The sequence below is a fragment of the Equus quagga genome, chromosome 12, assembly GCF_021613505.1.
Source record: "Equus quagga isolate Etosha38 chromosome 12, UCLA_HA_Equagga_1.0, whole genome shotgun sequence".
NCBI classification, from domain to species: domain Eukaryota; kingdom Metazoa; phylum Chordata; class Mammalia; order Perissodactyla; family Equidae; genus Equus; species Equus quagga.
Genome location: NC_060278.1, coordinates 111,779,161 through 111,795,429, shown reverse-complemented (window position 1 = coordinate 111,795,429; position 16,269 = coordinate 111,779,161). Strand labels below are relative to the sequence as shown.

The window sequence follows — 16,269 nt, the reverse complement described above, 5'->3', positions numbered from 1 at the left end:
CTGCCCCACACGGATCCACACCCCTGCTCCACATGGACCCATGCCCATGCCCCACACGGATCCACACCCCTGCCCCACACGGACCCGCACTGTACTGTTGTCGCTCCACCCCAGCCCCTTGAGACGCCAGCAGAGCCTTTGCCCCTCTCCTCCCCTCTGCACACCACAGCCTGGAAGGGCCTCACAGGCTGATTTGAACTGGCAAATCATCTGAGAATAGAAATCATTTCCAAAAAATGACACTCACAATGCCCAGCCCATGGGCCAAAGAAGCTGCCCCACTGTGCTGCGAGGGCCAGGAGAGGGGGGACTGGGCCACCACGGCCGTGGTGTGGCAGTGGAGCCATGATGATACGCCTCTGTGCGTCGGGGGCATCTGAGAGGTGCCAGCTCCCCAGGGCCCTGAGCCCGTCAGCAAGTGTGCCAGGAACTACGCACGCACACCTGGTGCCCTGTCCTCAGCCTCACAGCCCCTTAACCCCCGTCCCACTTCAGATGTGACAGGTTGGATGGGAGGCCAGGCCGGCCCCCAGGGCAGACTCAGGAGAGTAGAGCACAGGTCCGGGAGGAGCCCGGAGTCACAGACTCAGCAAGACACTGGCGGGGTGAAGAGGGGACACCAGACTTGTGGCTGGCCTCAGAGGAAGCAGGGACATGGTGGGAAACCCCACAGGAGGGCTCCTGTACTTCCTGTACATGGCTGCTCCCCCTCCAGGGGCTTGAGAGAAGAGCCCCTCCAGAACAGCCAACTCTGCAGAAAGTCTGGGGTGGCATCTGGTGTCCCACAAGCTGGGGCAGAGAGCAGAAGGGTGCAAGGGTCCCTTCTGGGGTGTGGCCTGCTGTGAAGGACACCCACCCTAGGCCTGGTCCTTGGGGCTGCCAGGGGAGTGGGGTGGGTCACCCTCGAGGTAGCCTGTTAGATGAAAGCTCAGCCCTGGTGGGACGGTTGGAGCCCCTGGCTGAGGCTTGCAGCCTGGGGACACGGAGCCACAGCTCTAGTGAAAGAAGCAGGTGAGGGGGTGACGGCTGTGAGCAGCCACATCCCCCCAGACCAGAGCACAGAGCTCCGATGCAGAGACCACGCTGAAAGACTGCTGGACAGGGCCGGCACTGCCGTCAGCCGCAGCGTTGTCTGCAAAAGCGGCACCAGAGACAGCCCAGCAGTCCACGAATGGAATGAGGTAAGTCAGGCACGTGCGGCCGAGCAGAACTGAGAGACCATGGCAAAGTGAAGCCTCAGCACAAAGCGGCACATGCTCTCACCCTGTGCAGGTACCTGGGCAAGTGGCCAGTGAAGCAGGCAGCTTAGGGAAGGCCCAGGAGCTGGTGAGAGTGACTGCCTTCCCTCAGCAGCCTCCAGCCACTTGCGTGATTTTGCACATGTACGTGTTCCTCTTTTAGCACAAAAAAAATAGGAAATTGGGTTGTCTGTGAGCAACAAGTTCTGCTTCCACACGAAGGCACACAGACCCAGCCAGGGACCCACACAGACCCCTCAGACACAGGTCCAGAGCTCGCCACCGACACTCCACGCACACAGACACAGTGCAGGTACACACACACATGCACGCATCCACACGCACAGCGTCAGGCATAACACCGACCAAGACACCCCGTACACAGATAAGGGTGCCCGGGTCTGTGGAGACCCTCAGACAGAGGTATGAATATGCTCAATGGGGCCCATAGACCCGGGAGAGCCCAGAAGCCCCTGCACCAGAAGCCCTCCTGACACACGTGCAGACAGGCACATGCACCAGGGCCTCCCGCTGGAGAGTGGGCCCAGGCAAGTGAACACCACAGAGACCTGGGGATGACAGCAGGTACCCACAGCTCCCGCCCCCTCTTCCTACCAGGGCTCCACGTCAGCCAGCAGGACCCGCCTCCCACCCTCACAGTGCATCAGTGCTGCTGACAGGCTGGAGATCTGGCAGAAAGCCAGCTCTGCTGAGGCTGCCGACAGGTCAGGTCCTAAAAGTCCGTCTGTGGGGGCCACATCACCCCCTCTGCCCCTGCCACCGCCTGGGCTGGCCACCACACGCTCACCAATGTGAACTTCTGGACAAGTGTCACCGGACAGGTCAGTCAGGAGAAGAGCAGGTGGCCATGCAGGGGGTGTGCAGTGTGACCGGGAGGGCAGGAGCTCCAGGACTCCAGGATTCAAAGGGAGCCAGGGATATGCCTGGGAGGCACATTTTTGAGGGGACTGACTTGATTCTAGGTAGATGTGCCTGGGGGGGGTGGCCGGGACAAGGGCTAGAGTGGGCAGATGAAGATGCAAGTCCCCTCTTCCCAGAAGGGTGGTCAGCAGCTACTCTCTGCAGGGGGAGGCGAACTTGGGGAAAGAAAGTGACCAGCCAAAAGCGCTGCCCAGGAGGAGGCCCCTACGTACCCCACCAGGCTCTCTCTGGCCACTGGACAGGAGTGGACAGAGACCCTGTGTGTCCTCGATCCTGCCAAAGAGCCCACAGCCTCTGTCAGAGAACTTGAGGCAGCTGCTGTTCTAAGCTGACAGCCAGATCCCAAGCTTTCTGGTTGTTTCTTTCTCAGAATCCAGCCCAAGGAAGCCCCTGCCTGAACCCCTAACTCCGAGGCACCTCCCACTGCCCAGGGCATGAATCATTCTCGGCCCCACCTCATGATGCAGGCTGCTGGACCCGAGCCCCTCGGCAGCAGAGGCTCCCCCTCTGGGAGCCTCTCTGGGGACAACGGCACCAGCCACAACGTCACCTTCCCTGAGCCACCGCCGGTCCTCTACGTGCTCCTGCCAGCAGTGTACTCTGTGATCTGTGCCGTGGGGCTGATGGGCAACACAGCCGTCATCTACGTGATCCTCAGGGCGCCCAAGATGAAGACAGTGACCAATGTGTTCATCCTGAACCTGGCCATCGCAGATGACCTCTTCACGCTGGTGCTGCCCGTCAACATCGCTGAGCACCTGCTGCAGCGCTGGCCCTTTGGGGAGCTGCTCTGCAAGCTAGTGCTGGCCATCGACCACTACAACATCTTCTCCAGTGTCTACTTCCTGGCGGCCATGAGCGTAGACCGTTACCTGGTGGTGCTGGCCACAGCACGGTCCCACCGCATGCCCCAGCGCACCCTCCGGGGGGCGAAGGTCACCAGCCTGTGCATCTGGCTCGCCGTCACTGTCATGGTGCTGCCCTACTTCGCCTTCGCCGGCGTCCACAGCAACGAGCTGCAGGTCACGAGCTGTGGGCTGAGCTTCCCTCGGCCTGAGCGGGCCTGGCTCAAGGCCAGCCGCGTCTACACGCTGGTGGTGGGCTTCATGGTGCCCATGTGCACCCTCTGTGCACTCTATGCAGATCTGCTGCGTCGGCTGCGCGCCCTGCGGCTCCACTCCGGAGCCAAGGCTCTGGGCAAGGCCAAGCGGAAGGTGACCGTCCTGGTCCTGGCTGTGCTAGCCGTGGGCCTGCTCTGCTGGACGCCCTTCCACCTGGCCTCCATCGTGGCCCTGACCACAGACCTGCCTCAGACGTCACTGGTCATTGGCATCTCCTATGCCATCACCAGCCTCAGCTACACCAGCTCCTGCCTCAACCCTTTCCTCTACGCCTTTCTGGACAACAGCTTCCGCAAGAGCTTCCGCACTACGTTCCGGTGCCCAGGGGCCTGAGCACCCCTCCCACCAGGGCCTTGGCGGGTCTGCGGGAAAAGGGCTGTCCCTTTCAAGGAACATCCCGCCTATTCCCCTCCCAGCACTGTTTTCTCCATGCAGGAAGACAAAGACTGATACAGGTTGGTCACCAAACCTGCAGAGGTGCCATGGGCCCATCCCTTCCCACGTCTCTGCCTCCTGGACAGCCCCTGGGTGGACAGGTGCGGGGCTGCAGGTCCTGGCCCAACCCTGCCTTTCTGACCCAGGCCGAAGGTCCTGGCACAAGAGACATCTGACTCAGGTCACCACAGAAAGATGGACCGGTGGACAGCCTGCCTAGACAGCTCCCTGACCACAGTGGTCTGGGGAGAGAGGAACGTGAATGGTGAGCTCATCTGGGGCCAGCGCCACACTCCACCCTCAAGATTCCAGGCTCCTTCCAAGACAGGGCTTCCCTGGGGCAGCAAAGCCAGTCCCTGCAGAAGCCAAAGATGCTGCGCCAAAAGAGCCAGGAAACACACACTCAAGGCCTGCTGCGCGGGTGACATTTCACCAGGGCGCCTGTGCCCCCGCCTGCCCCATGCCAAGGCTCAGGTCTCCTCGAGTCCCCCAGTGCTGTGGGCCATTCCCCTTTGTGCGCTCTGTGAGATGGCCTACGGCCCACTCATGTTCTAGTATAGGACCCGGGGCCCTTCTGCCAGGACCTCTGACCCCACAGTCTAGAGAGAGCAGTGGTCACTTGGACCCCTTCCTCGCCAGGGTGTGGGGCCAGAGGGAGTCCACACTGAAACTCTGAGGGCTGGGTGGGGACACTGAGGGGCTGGCTGCTCAGAGACTGTTTTCTGCCAGGTAGGAGGGGTGGGGTCCCTGAAGACTGCCTTGGTAGTCCTCAGCCAGGCTCCCCGCTCTAGGCTTCGTGGCTCCCAGCTGCTTACACGCCTGGTGCTCCAGCCTTGCTGTTCTGTGAGTCACCCAGCAGCTCCCAATAACCCTTCTCAGCACAGATGCCCTGGGGCTCAGTCGTCATGACAGAGCTTGACGAGTCTGTTAAGCTAGCATGAAGGACCCACCCACCACTCACCACCCGGGGAGGTGGCCCAGGGTGCATGACGGCCTCCCCCGGCCCTCCATACATTCCCACTTCCCCGTGGAGGAGCTAGCAGCTTCCTCACTGTGCTGCAGTCATACCTCGCAAGCAGCAGCCGCAATCACGGTATCAGCGCTCATCCTGTGCCCTGAGAGCTCCTCGAGGAGACAGGCTGAGCCTCCCGACTCCCCGTCTAGGGCCACAGTGCCGGCAGAGCAGGTGCGTGGTGTGGACGAGCAAATGAACCGGCACAGCACTAACACAGGCAGGGCTGTGTCATGAGAAGCCTCCAACAGTGCCAGAGCAAGAGACTCCTGGGCCAGTCTCCTGTGTAGACTCCCATGCCACCCTAGTCTGCCCCCGGGCCTCAGCAGAACATCCAAAGCAGAGAAGGAGCCAACCAAGTCTCCTCAGAAGACCCCAGACCCTTCATTTCCTTGGGTAGTTCCTGACCCCATCCACAGCCCAGCAGTGGGAGTAACGTCTTCCACCAGGAGCACCATGGTGGGGATCTAGGCACATCAGGCACTGCCAGGAGGTCCACAGCCCCCGCCCCATCCCCACATCCTATAGAAGAGAGGGTCCTCAAGCAGGGGCCACAAGACCCCAAGGACAGAGAGCCAAGGGCCAGCCAAGATGGAGGGCAGAGGAGAGCCCTCACAAGTGTCCTGCCCAAGTGAGCTGCTGGAGGGACCCTGGCTGTCTCCTCACACGCCATCGTGACCTCCTGAGACAGAGTGGGCACGAGGAGAAGTTCCCCGTGCTCTGACTCCTGGCCCCAGGGAGGACCTGGTCCTCCCCTTCGGGTCCCCAAATCTCACCGCCATTGCCTGGACCCTGGCCCAGCACCACCATGCCCAGGCCCTCAGCAAGGCCTCCACAGGCCACAACATCCCTGGATGTGGCAGGTGGCCCACAGCTTGCCTGAGGTGGAGCTGGACGCTGACACCTCCCCACGGCCCTGGCCTTCCTCCCAAAACTTTTCAAGGAAGGTTCAGCCATCCATTTTGCACAGGTGGGGAAACCGAGGCTCAGAGAAGTCGGGAGACTTGACCAAGCCCAGCGGCTGATGGGGGCAGAGGAGTGGGTGGAGGTGGGACACAGTGGGGGAGTGGTGGGGCGCAGTGGGGCGGAGGTGGGGTGCAGTGGAGCACAGTGGGGTGGAGGTGAGGGCACAGTGGGGTGGAGGTGGGGGCACAGTGGGGCGGAGGTGGGGGCGCAGTGGGGTGGAGGTGGAGGCGCAGTGGGGTGCAGTGGAACACAGTGGGGTGGAGGTGAGGGCACAGTGGGGTGGAGGTGGGGGCGCAGTGGGGGCAGAGGTGGGGGCGCAGTGGGGTGGAGGTGGGGGCACAGTGGGGGCAGAGGTGGGGGCACAGTGGGGGCAGAGGTGGGGTGCAGTGGGGTGGAGGCGGGGGCACAGTGGGGCGGAGGTGGTTCAAATCCTGGGTGCGGACATGGCACTGCTCATCAAACCACGCTGAGGCAGCGTCCCACATGCCACAACTAGAAGGACCCACAACAAAGAATATACAACTATGTACTGGGGGGCTTTGGGGAGAAAAATGAAAAAATAAAATCTTTAAAAAAAAAATACTCCTCTTGGATCCACTCAAGGAAGAGAGAAGGGCTGGAGGTCTGCTGTGACTTCACGGGGCAAAGAGCCCCAGGACCCACGTGGGAAGGGTGCCCCCCCGGATCCGCAAGGAGCCTCGTGCTGCAGGTACAGGAGTTGGTTGTTTAGGGAGAAACTGTGAATGCTGAAGAAAAGGGAACAGCCCCCAGCCTCTCATGAACCGTCGCACCAGTCCCAAAGTAGGAGCCTCCCAGGGACCCTCTGCCAAGGACAGAGCCTGGTCAGGTAGAGAGTGCCAGGCGGACTCACCAACTGACCCCCACATGCCAGTGCCCACCCAGCCCGAGTCAGAAACACCTTGGTGAGGAGAGTGCCCTGGCCAGTGGGCAGGGGTTTCTTACGACCCCTTCATGACCCCTGGAGACAGGTTAAGGGTTGGTTACGTGTTGGGAAATCATACTTGTCACATGCACTACTACATGAAGATACATGTTACACGGGCACAAATTCATAAATCTTTCAGCCGTGGCAAGAAACGGCCGCCAAGTCTTCAGAGCCTTGCTCTGCAGGCAGCACGGGGAGGCCCATCCTCCCGGGACGCACCCGAGGGGCCAGAGCCCCTGAAGCAGAGCCAGCCCAGAGCCACCGTTCTGTTCTCTGCAGGTGCGCCAGGGCGCCTGGCCTAAGTCTGCAGCTCAGCCCACAGGCGAAGGCAGAACAGTCTTTCGGTGTCACAGGTGTGTCAGTAATGTGTCTGCAGGAAGAGTGTGTAAGGTCTCCAACGTGCAGCTTCCATCTGCAGACCGGGGAGGGCACTTCTGCCAGTGACCACAGCAGGAATACCCCTGCAGTCCCCACAGCCCAGAGAGTCCCTACAGTTTGGCTCCAGCAGGCCCTGCCAAGCCCCAGCGCTCACACCAGCTCTGCACGTGAACCCTGCCTCCAATTTGGCACCGTTTGAGATGAGTCCTGACAGCAGGAAGCTCAGGCCTCCCCCACAGACACCTGGAGGCTTGTAAATGAAGCAGGGGGTCAGTTACTGGGGTGCAGAGCAGAAGCTGTCCTGAGCCCCACTCTTCCAAGGCCACTAGGACCCAAACAGGGCACAGGCTTCTGCCAGCTGCACAGCCGTTGACCTCTGATTTCAAGGAAAGGTGAGACGGTGAGGGAGAGCCCCCAGATGGAGCATGACAGAGCCCTCCTCAGCACTAACAGCTGAGACCAGGCACACGGGGCCACTTCGTGTACGACTTAGCAGCCTGCAGTGGTCACGCAGCCCCCACTCCGCCCCGTCCATCTTCCTGAGCCACCTCCGCACGCCTGGACGGCTGCGTCTGCAGATAACTCATTGCGCTTCTGGATGGAAGAGTCTCACTGAGAAGCCTATGAGGGGAAGCGGGAGTAGGGGACAAGGAAGCAGCAGCAGCATGAGGCACGAGCGAGTCCTATCAGCAGCTTCGTGCTCAGGGCGAGTCCCACTGCCCAGAGACGCCTGCTGGCTCTCCAGGCAGTGCCAAACGGGTCCGGCTGCCCCAAGATGCTACAGGGCTCCATGCAGACAGCACACAGCACAAGGGGCATGCAGGACTACACACGCTGCTGTTGCACCTCCAGGTGAGTGCCCACTGGAGCATGCAGGGCGCAGCAGGGGAGAGGCCCAGGAAGCACGGGAGGGTCAGCATGGGCTCTGGCCAGTCACGCTCACTGCTGAGTCCTTGCATGCCCTCCCCACCCTGCACCAGGAAGGCAGCTTTAGTCTGAGCTGACCGGGTCCACGGAGGCAGCCTTAATGCTCTGACCTGTCCCATAATGTCACTAGGCCCCATGGGGCCACAGGGAAGCTCACTGAGGCTGGAGGGGCTCAGGGCTCAGGTGGTGCGTCAGCCTAGAGCGCAGTGACCTGGGTGAGCTCCGTGTTGGGTGTTGACGGGCTCTGCGGGCTGACAGGAGCCATGGGCAGGTCCACGCCTAGTCATGCAGGCCGCGGGACTGTCTCAGAGGTCTTGCAGGCAAGGGCCACATCCTTGGCAATGCTGCGCACACGGTCAGACACCTGCATCTCCCGGCGCAGGGCAGATGCACAGCAGAACTTGCGGAAGCAGGCCTTGAAGTTCTCGTCCAGGAAGGCATAGAGGATGGGGTTGAGGCAGCTGTTGACGTAGCCGAGTGCGGTGCAGAAACGCAGGATGGCCACTGTGGCCTCACTGCCCGGCTGCACGCCCAGCCCTTGGACCAGCACGAACACCTGGACAGGGGTCCAGCAGCCCACAAACACAGCCACCACCACCAGCACCAGCCGCGTGATGCGCCGCAGGTTCCGGTCCTTCTCGCGGGAGCCGGACAGCAGGCGGACGCCACGCAGCCGTCGAATCATGAGGCTATAGCAGACAGAGATGATGAGCACGGGGATGATGAAGGAGAAGAGGAAGATGCAGATGGCAAACACGGGGCCCCAGTAGTCCTGTGGGGTGGGGATCTCCACCAGACACTCAATCTCTGCAGGGAGAGAAGTGGGGTCAGGGCAGGTGGGCGGGGAGCATGGTGCTGGGGAGGGCCCACCCCACTGACCTTCATCCTCGACCTGTGCAGAGCCCATGATGGCTACAGGGACGCCGACGACGGAGGCCAGGGCCCAGATGGCCACATTGACAGCCTGGGCCTTGCTGGACGTCCGGACGTCAAGGGCACGGATGGGGTGGCAGATGGCTACATAGCGGTCCACACTCATGGCGGTCAGTGTGAAGGTGCTGGTGAACATGTTGTAATAGTCGATGGCAATGACCGTCTTGCACAGGGCATTCCCAAACGGCCAGAAGCCAAGGAGGACATCTGTGCCCTGGAAGGGCAGTGTGAGTAGCACCAGGGTGTCAGCCAGGGCCAGGTTGAAGATGTAGATGTTGGTAGCTGTTTTCATCTTGGTGTGTCTGCAGAGAGGACGGCGAAAAGGACAGCTTCCTCAGCCACCGTGGCTGGACCTGGCAGCAAAGGGCAAGCGGCCCTTCCTGTTGGCCACCAGGAGGGGCACCCACTCTGAGACCCTTGGTAAAACGCAGGCTCCAGGCCCAGCCCAAGGGCATGGGGCCTGGGGCAAACATTTTAACAAGCCCTTCAAGTACTTCAAGCACACGTGTGAGTTCCGAACCCAAAGACTGGTCTGTTTTAGAAAAGTCGGGTCGGGCAGCAGAGCTCACACCTGACTCTGCAGGGGAATGAAGGGGTAGGAATCGTCAGAGAAGGAGCCTACCCTCCTCCCTTTCAACTCTCCGCCAAGACCCTTTGTGGACCGAAAGGCTGGCCCTGCAGCTGCCAGAGGCTTTCAAGGGCTCCAGAGTCTGTAAGAGTACGTCAGAGGGCTTCAGTCCACACTGTCATCTAGCGATGGAGAGAGGAAATGACGACAGGGGTGGGAGGGGTGCTAATGGGGTCGGGTTGTACCTAAGCACCTGGAACAGGGTTTGGAAAATTATGGGTGCTTAATAAGTATTTGTTGAATGAATTAACAGTTGTGATAGTGGCTATGGTGGTGGTGGTCATAGACACGGTGATGACAGTGGCAGCACCAGAAGTGACAATGTTCCATGTCAACTAAGCTGCCATGAAGGAACCTGGGGTTTAGTTCTGCCTCTTAGAGAGGGGTTAAGAATAAGCATGAAGAAGACTTCCTGATGATCACATAACAACAACAAAAATGATGATGGCAGACACCTGCACCAAGCTCTTCACATGGGTTTTATCTCACTTAAGAGTCCAAAAATGCTATTTTGATCCCCATTCTTTGCAGGAGGACATACAGACTCAGAGGATCTAACTGGCCTTCTCAAGGCCACGGAGCTGGTGAAAAGCAGAGACAGTCAAGAGAGCCAGAAGACCAGCTGCAGATGGGAGAAAATATTTGCCAAAGAAACATCTGATACAGGACTGCTATTCAGAATACAGCAAGGACTCTTACTACTCAACAAAAAGAAAAGAGACAACCCAGTTAAAAAATGGGCCAAAGCCCTGAACAGACCCCTCACCACAGAAGATACACAGACAGCAAATAAGCACATAAAAAGACACTCCACATCATATGTCATTAAGGAATGCAAAGTAAAGCAACAGTGAGACACCACTACATATCTATTAGAATGGCCAAAACCTGGAACACTGACACCAAATGCCGGCGAGGATGTGGAGCAACAGGAACTCTCATTTTTTGCTGGTGGAAATGCAAGATGATACAGCCACCTTGGAAGACAGTTTGGCAGTCTCTTACAAAACTAAACCTATTCTTACTATTTGATCTAGCAATCATGCTCCTTGGTATTTACCCAAAGGTGTTGAAAACTTATGTCCACACAAAACCTGAACACAGATGTTTACAATAGCTTTATCCATAATTGCCAAAACTTGGAGGCAGGGGCAGGCCCCTTGGCCTAGGGTTAAGTTCGGCACGCTCCACTTCAGTGGCCCAGATTCAGATCCTGGGTGAGGACCTACACCACTCCTTGGCAGCCATGCTGTGGTGGCAACCCACATATAAAATAGAAGAAGACTAGCACAGATATTAGCTCAGGGCAAATCTTTCTCAGCAAAAAAAAAGAAAAGAATAGAAAACCTTGGAGGCAACCAAGATGTCCTTCAGTAGGTGGATGGATAAATAAATTGTGGTCCATTCAGATAATGGAATATTACTCAGCGCTTAAAAAAAAAAAAGAGCTGTCAAGCCATGAAAAGACGTGGAGGAACCTTAAATGAGTATCACTAAGTGAAAGAAGCCAATCTGAAAAGGCTACATACTGCATGATTCCAACTATAAGATATTCTGGAAAAGGGAAAACTATAGAGACAATAAAAAGATGAGAGGTTGCCTGGGAGTAGCGGGAGGGATGAAGGTGGAGCAGAGGATGGTTAGGGCAGCAAAACTACTCTGTGTGATACTATAAGGATGGATGCACGTCCTCGAACATTTGTCCAAAGCCACAGAATGTACAACAGCAAGAGTGGACCCTTCTGTAAACGATGGACTCTGGGTGATTCTGATGTGTAACGCGGGTTCTTCAACTGTGACAAATGCACCATCAGGTGAGGGATGTTGATATGGAGGAGGCTATGATGTGTGGGGCAGAGGGTATATGGGAAATCTCTGTACCTGCCTCTCAGTTTTGCTGTGAACCTAAAACTGCTCTTGAAAAAATAAAGTCTTTAGAAAGGAGCAGGGCTTGGAACTGGGTGTTTCTAAATCCTGAGGGAGCCCAGCCCAGCCCACCGGCTCAGAGCACACCGTGCTGCTTCTCGGGCCAGTGCAGTCACAACAGCTCCTGTGCACCACTCTCTCTCTGGGGGCCGCTTGTGGGCAAGACAACCTTCCTTGTCTCCTGTAATCCAGGATGTAACTCTGGGAGTCGTGAGGCCCCAGTGAAGGGAGAAGCAGAGGGGAGCACTCACAGAGGATGGACAGCACCCTCCAGACGGCTCAATTCTCACCCACAACACACCCTCCAGCCAAGAAGGGGCATGTGAGTCCAGAACCCTGTGGGTCAGCTGCTCCTCCCAGCCCCTTCTCTGAGCATGCACACGACACACACCATGCACACATACATGTGCAGTGTGCATATACATACACAGGCACATGCACATATCCATGTGCACACGTGCACACACAAGCACATCCCCATACCTCCCACACACTGCCCCCATGCTGTCCTCCACTCTGCCCCTACACTGTCCCCCTACACTGTCATTCCACCCTGTCCACCATGCTGTCTTCAAGCTCTCCCCACACTTGCTCCACACTGTTCCCCACACTGGCCCTCACGCTGTCCCCCTATGATGTCAACCCCTCCAGCAGCCTGCCCTCCCCTCTTGGCCCCACAAGCTTTCCCATTCTGAGCACTAACAGACGCTGGAGTCAGCCCAGACACCAGCAGTGAACACGGAGTCCTGGAGCTGGAGGGAAGGCGTTTCTGGTGCCTGCCAGCACCAGCCCTGCAATGGGCTGACAAGAGCGGCCTCTCGGGGTTGCTGTGGGACCCATGAGATCCTCACGCGGCGGCTTGACTGGGAGCCTGGCCCACGGCTCAGACCAGGAAGCATCATCTGTCAGGAGTCAGGATGGTGCTCTGTCTGGGACAGAGCTGCGCACCCCTCCCCAACCCCAACTGGGGGGGCAGGGCTGGTCCCCTCCTCTCCCTCTCCCCCTAGTCAGGGGCCCCCACCCCGAGGAGCTGAGTATCCAGGGCCTCAGGATCGACCCTGCCCCGTGACAGGACAACCAGGAATTGAATGGGGAAGCAGGAAATTCCTGGGGAGCAGCCCGTGCCTGTTTCCCCTCTGCAGCTGTGTGGGACTCACCAGTCGGGGAGCTCAGCAGGGCCCAGCCTACCTGAGGATGACATACATGACGAGGCAGTTCCCCAGCAGCCCCCCGATGCACACAGCCAGGTAGAGCCCCAGGATGGTGACCTTGAGCCCGAGGGGCAGGAAGGCGCCATGGCTGGCGTTGAGCAGCAGGTGGGGGGGCAGCAGGCTGTGGTTGGGGCTCAGGAGGGACAGGTTGCCCTGCAGGTGGCTGCCGTAGAGGACCTCCCAGAATGGGGCAGGGAAGAGGGACTCCATGCTGCCACCCTGCTTGCGAAGCCACTCAGTACCTGGGAGGGCACAGGGACATGTGACCGCAGACCCAACACCCACCCAGCCAAGGCCTCCAAGCACAGTGTGCACAGCCCAGCAGGCATATGGACCCCCCAGGGGCAGCCACAGACAGAGGCATACACACACACACAAGGACACACAAAGCACAGAAATGTGCCTGTATATGCATGGACACGCAGGCACACACGAGTACACACACAGGAACACAAGAGACGTGTATGTACAGACAGGGACACACAAACACAGAGGCACGTGTGTACACACAGGGACACAGTCTCATCTGCCTTGCTCCTACATGGGACGCGTGGATGTAGTTACCCAGCGGGACACGTGTCTACCCACAGGGACTCAGGGACACACAGCCACCCGTGTGCTCACAGGCACAGGGACACACAGGTGCACACACACACCCCCGCACTCACACAGATACCCAAACCTGCCCTCATGCACACACAAGCACAAAAGGGGTCAAGACATGCCCAGAAACACCTGGGACACAGAACACAGGGCGGCCAAGCACACAGCCTCCGCCTGCCCCTCTGCAGTCCTGCCAGGAGCTGCAGGCCATCTGCAGGTCACCCCCACACCCGACCCCAGCAGCTCAAGTCTTACCTCAGCAACCTCTGGGGAGCTGGGGTGGTAGAGACCCTAACCCTCGGCTGGCTGGCAGAACAGGGCTGGGAGCCCCCGCCTGCCCGAGCACCAGGGCCAGGTCTGGATGGGCCGCGGCAGCAGCGGCAGCTGCTCCTTCTCAGTAGACGCCAGACCAGGCGCAGCAGCCTAGCGCAGAGCTGGGGGAGGGGGAGGAGGCTGCAGCTCCAGAAGGGGAGGGGCCACGCAAGCTGGAGGAGGGGGCACAGGGAAGAGGTCACCAGGCCCCACGCTGGATGGAGACACACGCAAAGACCAGGGCACACACCTAGTGATGAACGACAGAGAGGCTCAGATCCACAGAGCCTAGACAGAGACTGGCTGGGATGCAGTGACAAAGAGGCACACAGGAGCTCAGACACGTGGACAGACACATACACAAGGACACACCGGGACTCAGGGAGAGGCACATGGGGACTCACAAAGACATGGACACAGACAGAACAGACACACAGGACAGAAACTCGGGGAGACACACACAAGACACACAGACATGGGGCCACATCTCCCACGCAGAGACACGGCCTTGGACGGACTCACACCAGCCTTAGTTGGCATTCCATGCCCAGAACAGTGCCCCTCAGCCAGGTCCAGGGGGAGTTGAGCCACAGTGGGCCAGCAGGTGGGTGGACACGTGGCAGTGCTCCTGCCCGGCCAGCCCTAAGCAGATCACAGCCTTGTTGTAACAAGAGGATGCCCGGATTCTGCTGGCACCCTACATGCCTACTGTGTGCCTTGCATGCCTACTGTGCACCACGTCCATAATGAACATGAGCTCATCCATCCCCACTGCATCTGGCCATTGCCATCAGCATCACCTTTGTGCAGACAAGAGCACTAAGTTTCAGAGGTGTGAAGCCATCTGTCAAAATGGCAGAGACAGGATTCGAATTCAGCTTTGTCTGTCACCAAGACACACCAAGGGTGTCTCTGCCACAGCTGGGTCCCAGAGCAACATCTGAGTATCATTCCCTCACAGCCTGGGCCCCCAGCACCCACACAGCTGAAGAGCTCCCATTGACCTGCCTCCTTCCCAGCACTGGGGTCAGATGCCATGTGTGTGACCCCTGAGTTGAGTCACCAGCCCCACTCAGCCTTGGGTCATTGTTCCTGCATGGGCTCTACCCACACAACCCAGACCCTGCTCTGAGCAGCCGTCTCCAAGGATGGGGACCTGGTTGCTAGGCAACTAGGAGCAGTGTCGCTAGGATACCTGGCGAATCAGGAGAGGATGGAGCAGGCAGATGCCCCAGGACTCAGCACCTCAAGCTGTCCTCCAGGACTTCTTCACTACAGCCGACTCAGGAACACGTGTGGAGACACAGGGCATGTCCACAGAGACATTCAGGACACGCAGGGACACACAGACTCACATGCCTGCACACACCAAAGATGCCCCAACAGGCACATGGGTAGACACACAGACATGGGTATGCGCTCAGAAATGCACACACACTCAAAGGGACGCATAAACATGTGCACACAGATGCACATCACACCAAGGCACACATGAGGCATGTGCGTAGACACGAGAACAGGAAACACACAGATCAGGGCCCTCGGACACCCAGGGAGCAGACACTTGCACCACCTCTGCAGACGAGGCTCGAAGCACCTCCCACTGATCGCAGGGGCCCAGCAGTGGCAGGATCCCAGGGAGCCGTGGCCCCCAGCAGCCCCCGAGCTGGGCTCCCCAAGGCCCAAGCAGCCAACCTCAGTCCATCCTGCCCCAGCTACCTGTGCCCGCCGACCTGCTCACCAGCCAACAGAGCTGTTTCCTAACGGCCTATAGCTGCCTCCTCGCCCAGCAGACCTCAGCCTGGGGAAGAGGATGGGCCATGAGGCTGCTCGGAGGCCGCGTGAGTTACGGCCTGAGAGCCCCACGAGGGCACATCCAACCCAGCCAGCACAAGGGCAGCAGGAAGCGGACACCTGGCCCCTCGCAGGGACAGTCTCAGCCGAAGGGCAGGCTCGGTCACCTGGCTGGTCACTCCTCGTGGGTGGCAGCAGCCCAGCCCTGGACCCTAGAGGGCCCTCACAAAGGGGGCTAACACCCAAAAGAAATCGTCTAGGCCTCTCCTGACCCCTGAGCTGCCAGGGTGAGACACAGAACATACGTCACACATGGACACATGGCACAGCAGGGGACACATGTTGTACAAGAGAGCATTTGGGTCAAAGCAAGTCAACTTCAAACACACGTCATATGCAGGCAAAACAGACACAGGGGCACCAGGGACAGCCCACGACACGCAGCTTACACGAATGACAGCACAGAACACACGTCCACAAATCACAGTTAAAGCCCCACCTGGGCTGCGCTCAGAGGTCAGAGGCATCTGGGGCAGGACCTGGGCCCAGGGTGATATTTGCACCCACAGCCTGCGGTAAACACACCTCACACTCACATCCAAAGACTCACAGCCCATAAAGGCCAGACAGCAGACTCGAGCGCTGGCCCCACGGTCTGGGGCAGGCTCGCTGTCTGCTCCCCTCCCTCTCTGCATGCTTCCCCACCCCCAGGCTGGGCACGGGAACCAAAGCATCATTGATGGCAGCCTCACACTGAACAGCCGTCCCCTGGGGATTTCAGTCACCAGGCCGTACTCGGCCACTTGTGCTGTCAAAAAAGTGAAAGGATTTTAATAATTCTAAGTTTCATCATAATAAACTAATTTGCTCTTATGATTTCAACCTCATAATATTTAT

The 16,269-nt window shown here is 58.8% G+C and overlaps 2 protein-coding genes across 2 annotated transcripts; one reads left to right on the top strand and one right to left on the bottom strand.

Annotated features, from left to right (window-relative positions):
* Window positions 1-2,638: 2,638 nt before the first annotated feature.
* NPBWR2 (neuropeptides B and W receptor 2) lies at window positions 2,639-3,634 on the top strand. The gene has a single exon (XM_046678287.1). It carries the CDS (start codon window positions 2,639-2,641, stop codon window positions 3,632-3,634), a length of 996 nt encoding a protein of 331 aa, XP_046534243.1.
* A 4,614-nt stretch (window positions 3,635-8,248) lies between these two features.
* On the bottom strand, window positions 8,249-12,873 carry OPRL1 (opioid related nociceptin receptor 1). The gene is made up of 3 exons (XM_046679748.1): window positions 12,641-12,873; window positions 8,845-9,200; window positions 8,249-8,772 (listed from the first exon to the last, which is right to left on the bottom strand). The coding sequence occupies exons 1-3, from the start codon at window positions 12,871-12,873 to the stop codon at window positions 8,249-8,251; spliced, it is 1,113 nt and encodes a 370-aa protein (XP_046535704.1).
* Window positions 12,874-16,269: the final 3,396 nt, after the last annotated feature.

Bases quoted from the DNA above. Each gene is read 5' to 3' on its own strand.
- NPBWR2 (XM_046678287.1), top strand. From the start codon at position 2,639: ATGATGCAGGCTGCTGGACCCGAGCCCCTCGGCAGCAGAGGCTCCCCC.
- OPRL1 (XM_046679748.1), bottom strand. From the start codon at position 12,873: ATGGAGTCCCTCTTCCCTGCCCCATTCTGGGAGGTCCTCTACGGCAGC. The intron at 9,201-12,640 runs GTAGGCTGGGCC...TCCTCTCTGCAG, and splicing joins GTCATGTATGTCATCCTCAG to ACACACCAAGATGAAAACAG. The intron at 8,773-8,844 runs GTCAGTGGGGTG...CTCTCCCTGCAG, and splicing joins TGCACAGGTCGAGGATGAAG to AGATTGAGTGTCTGGTGGAG.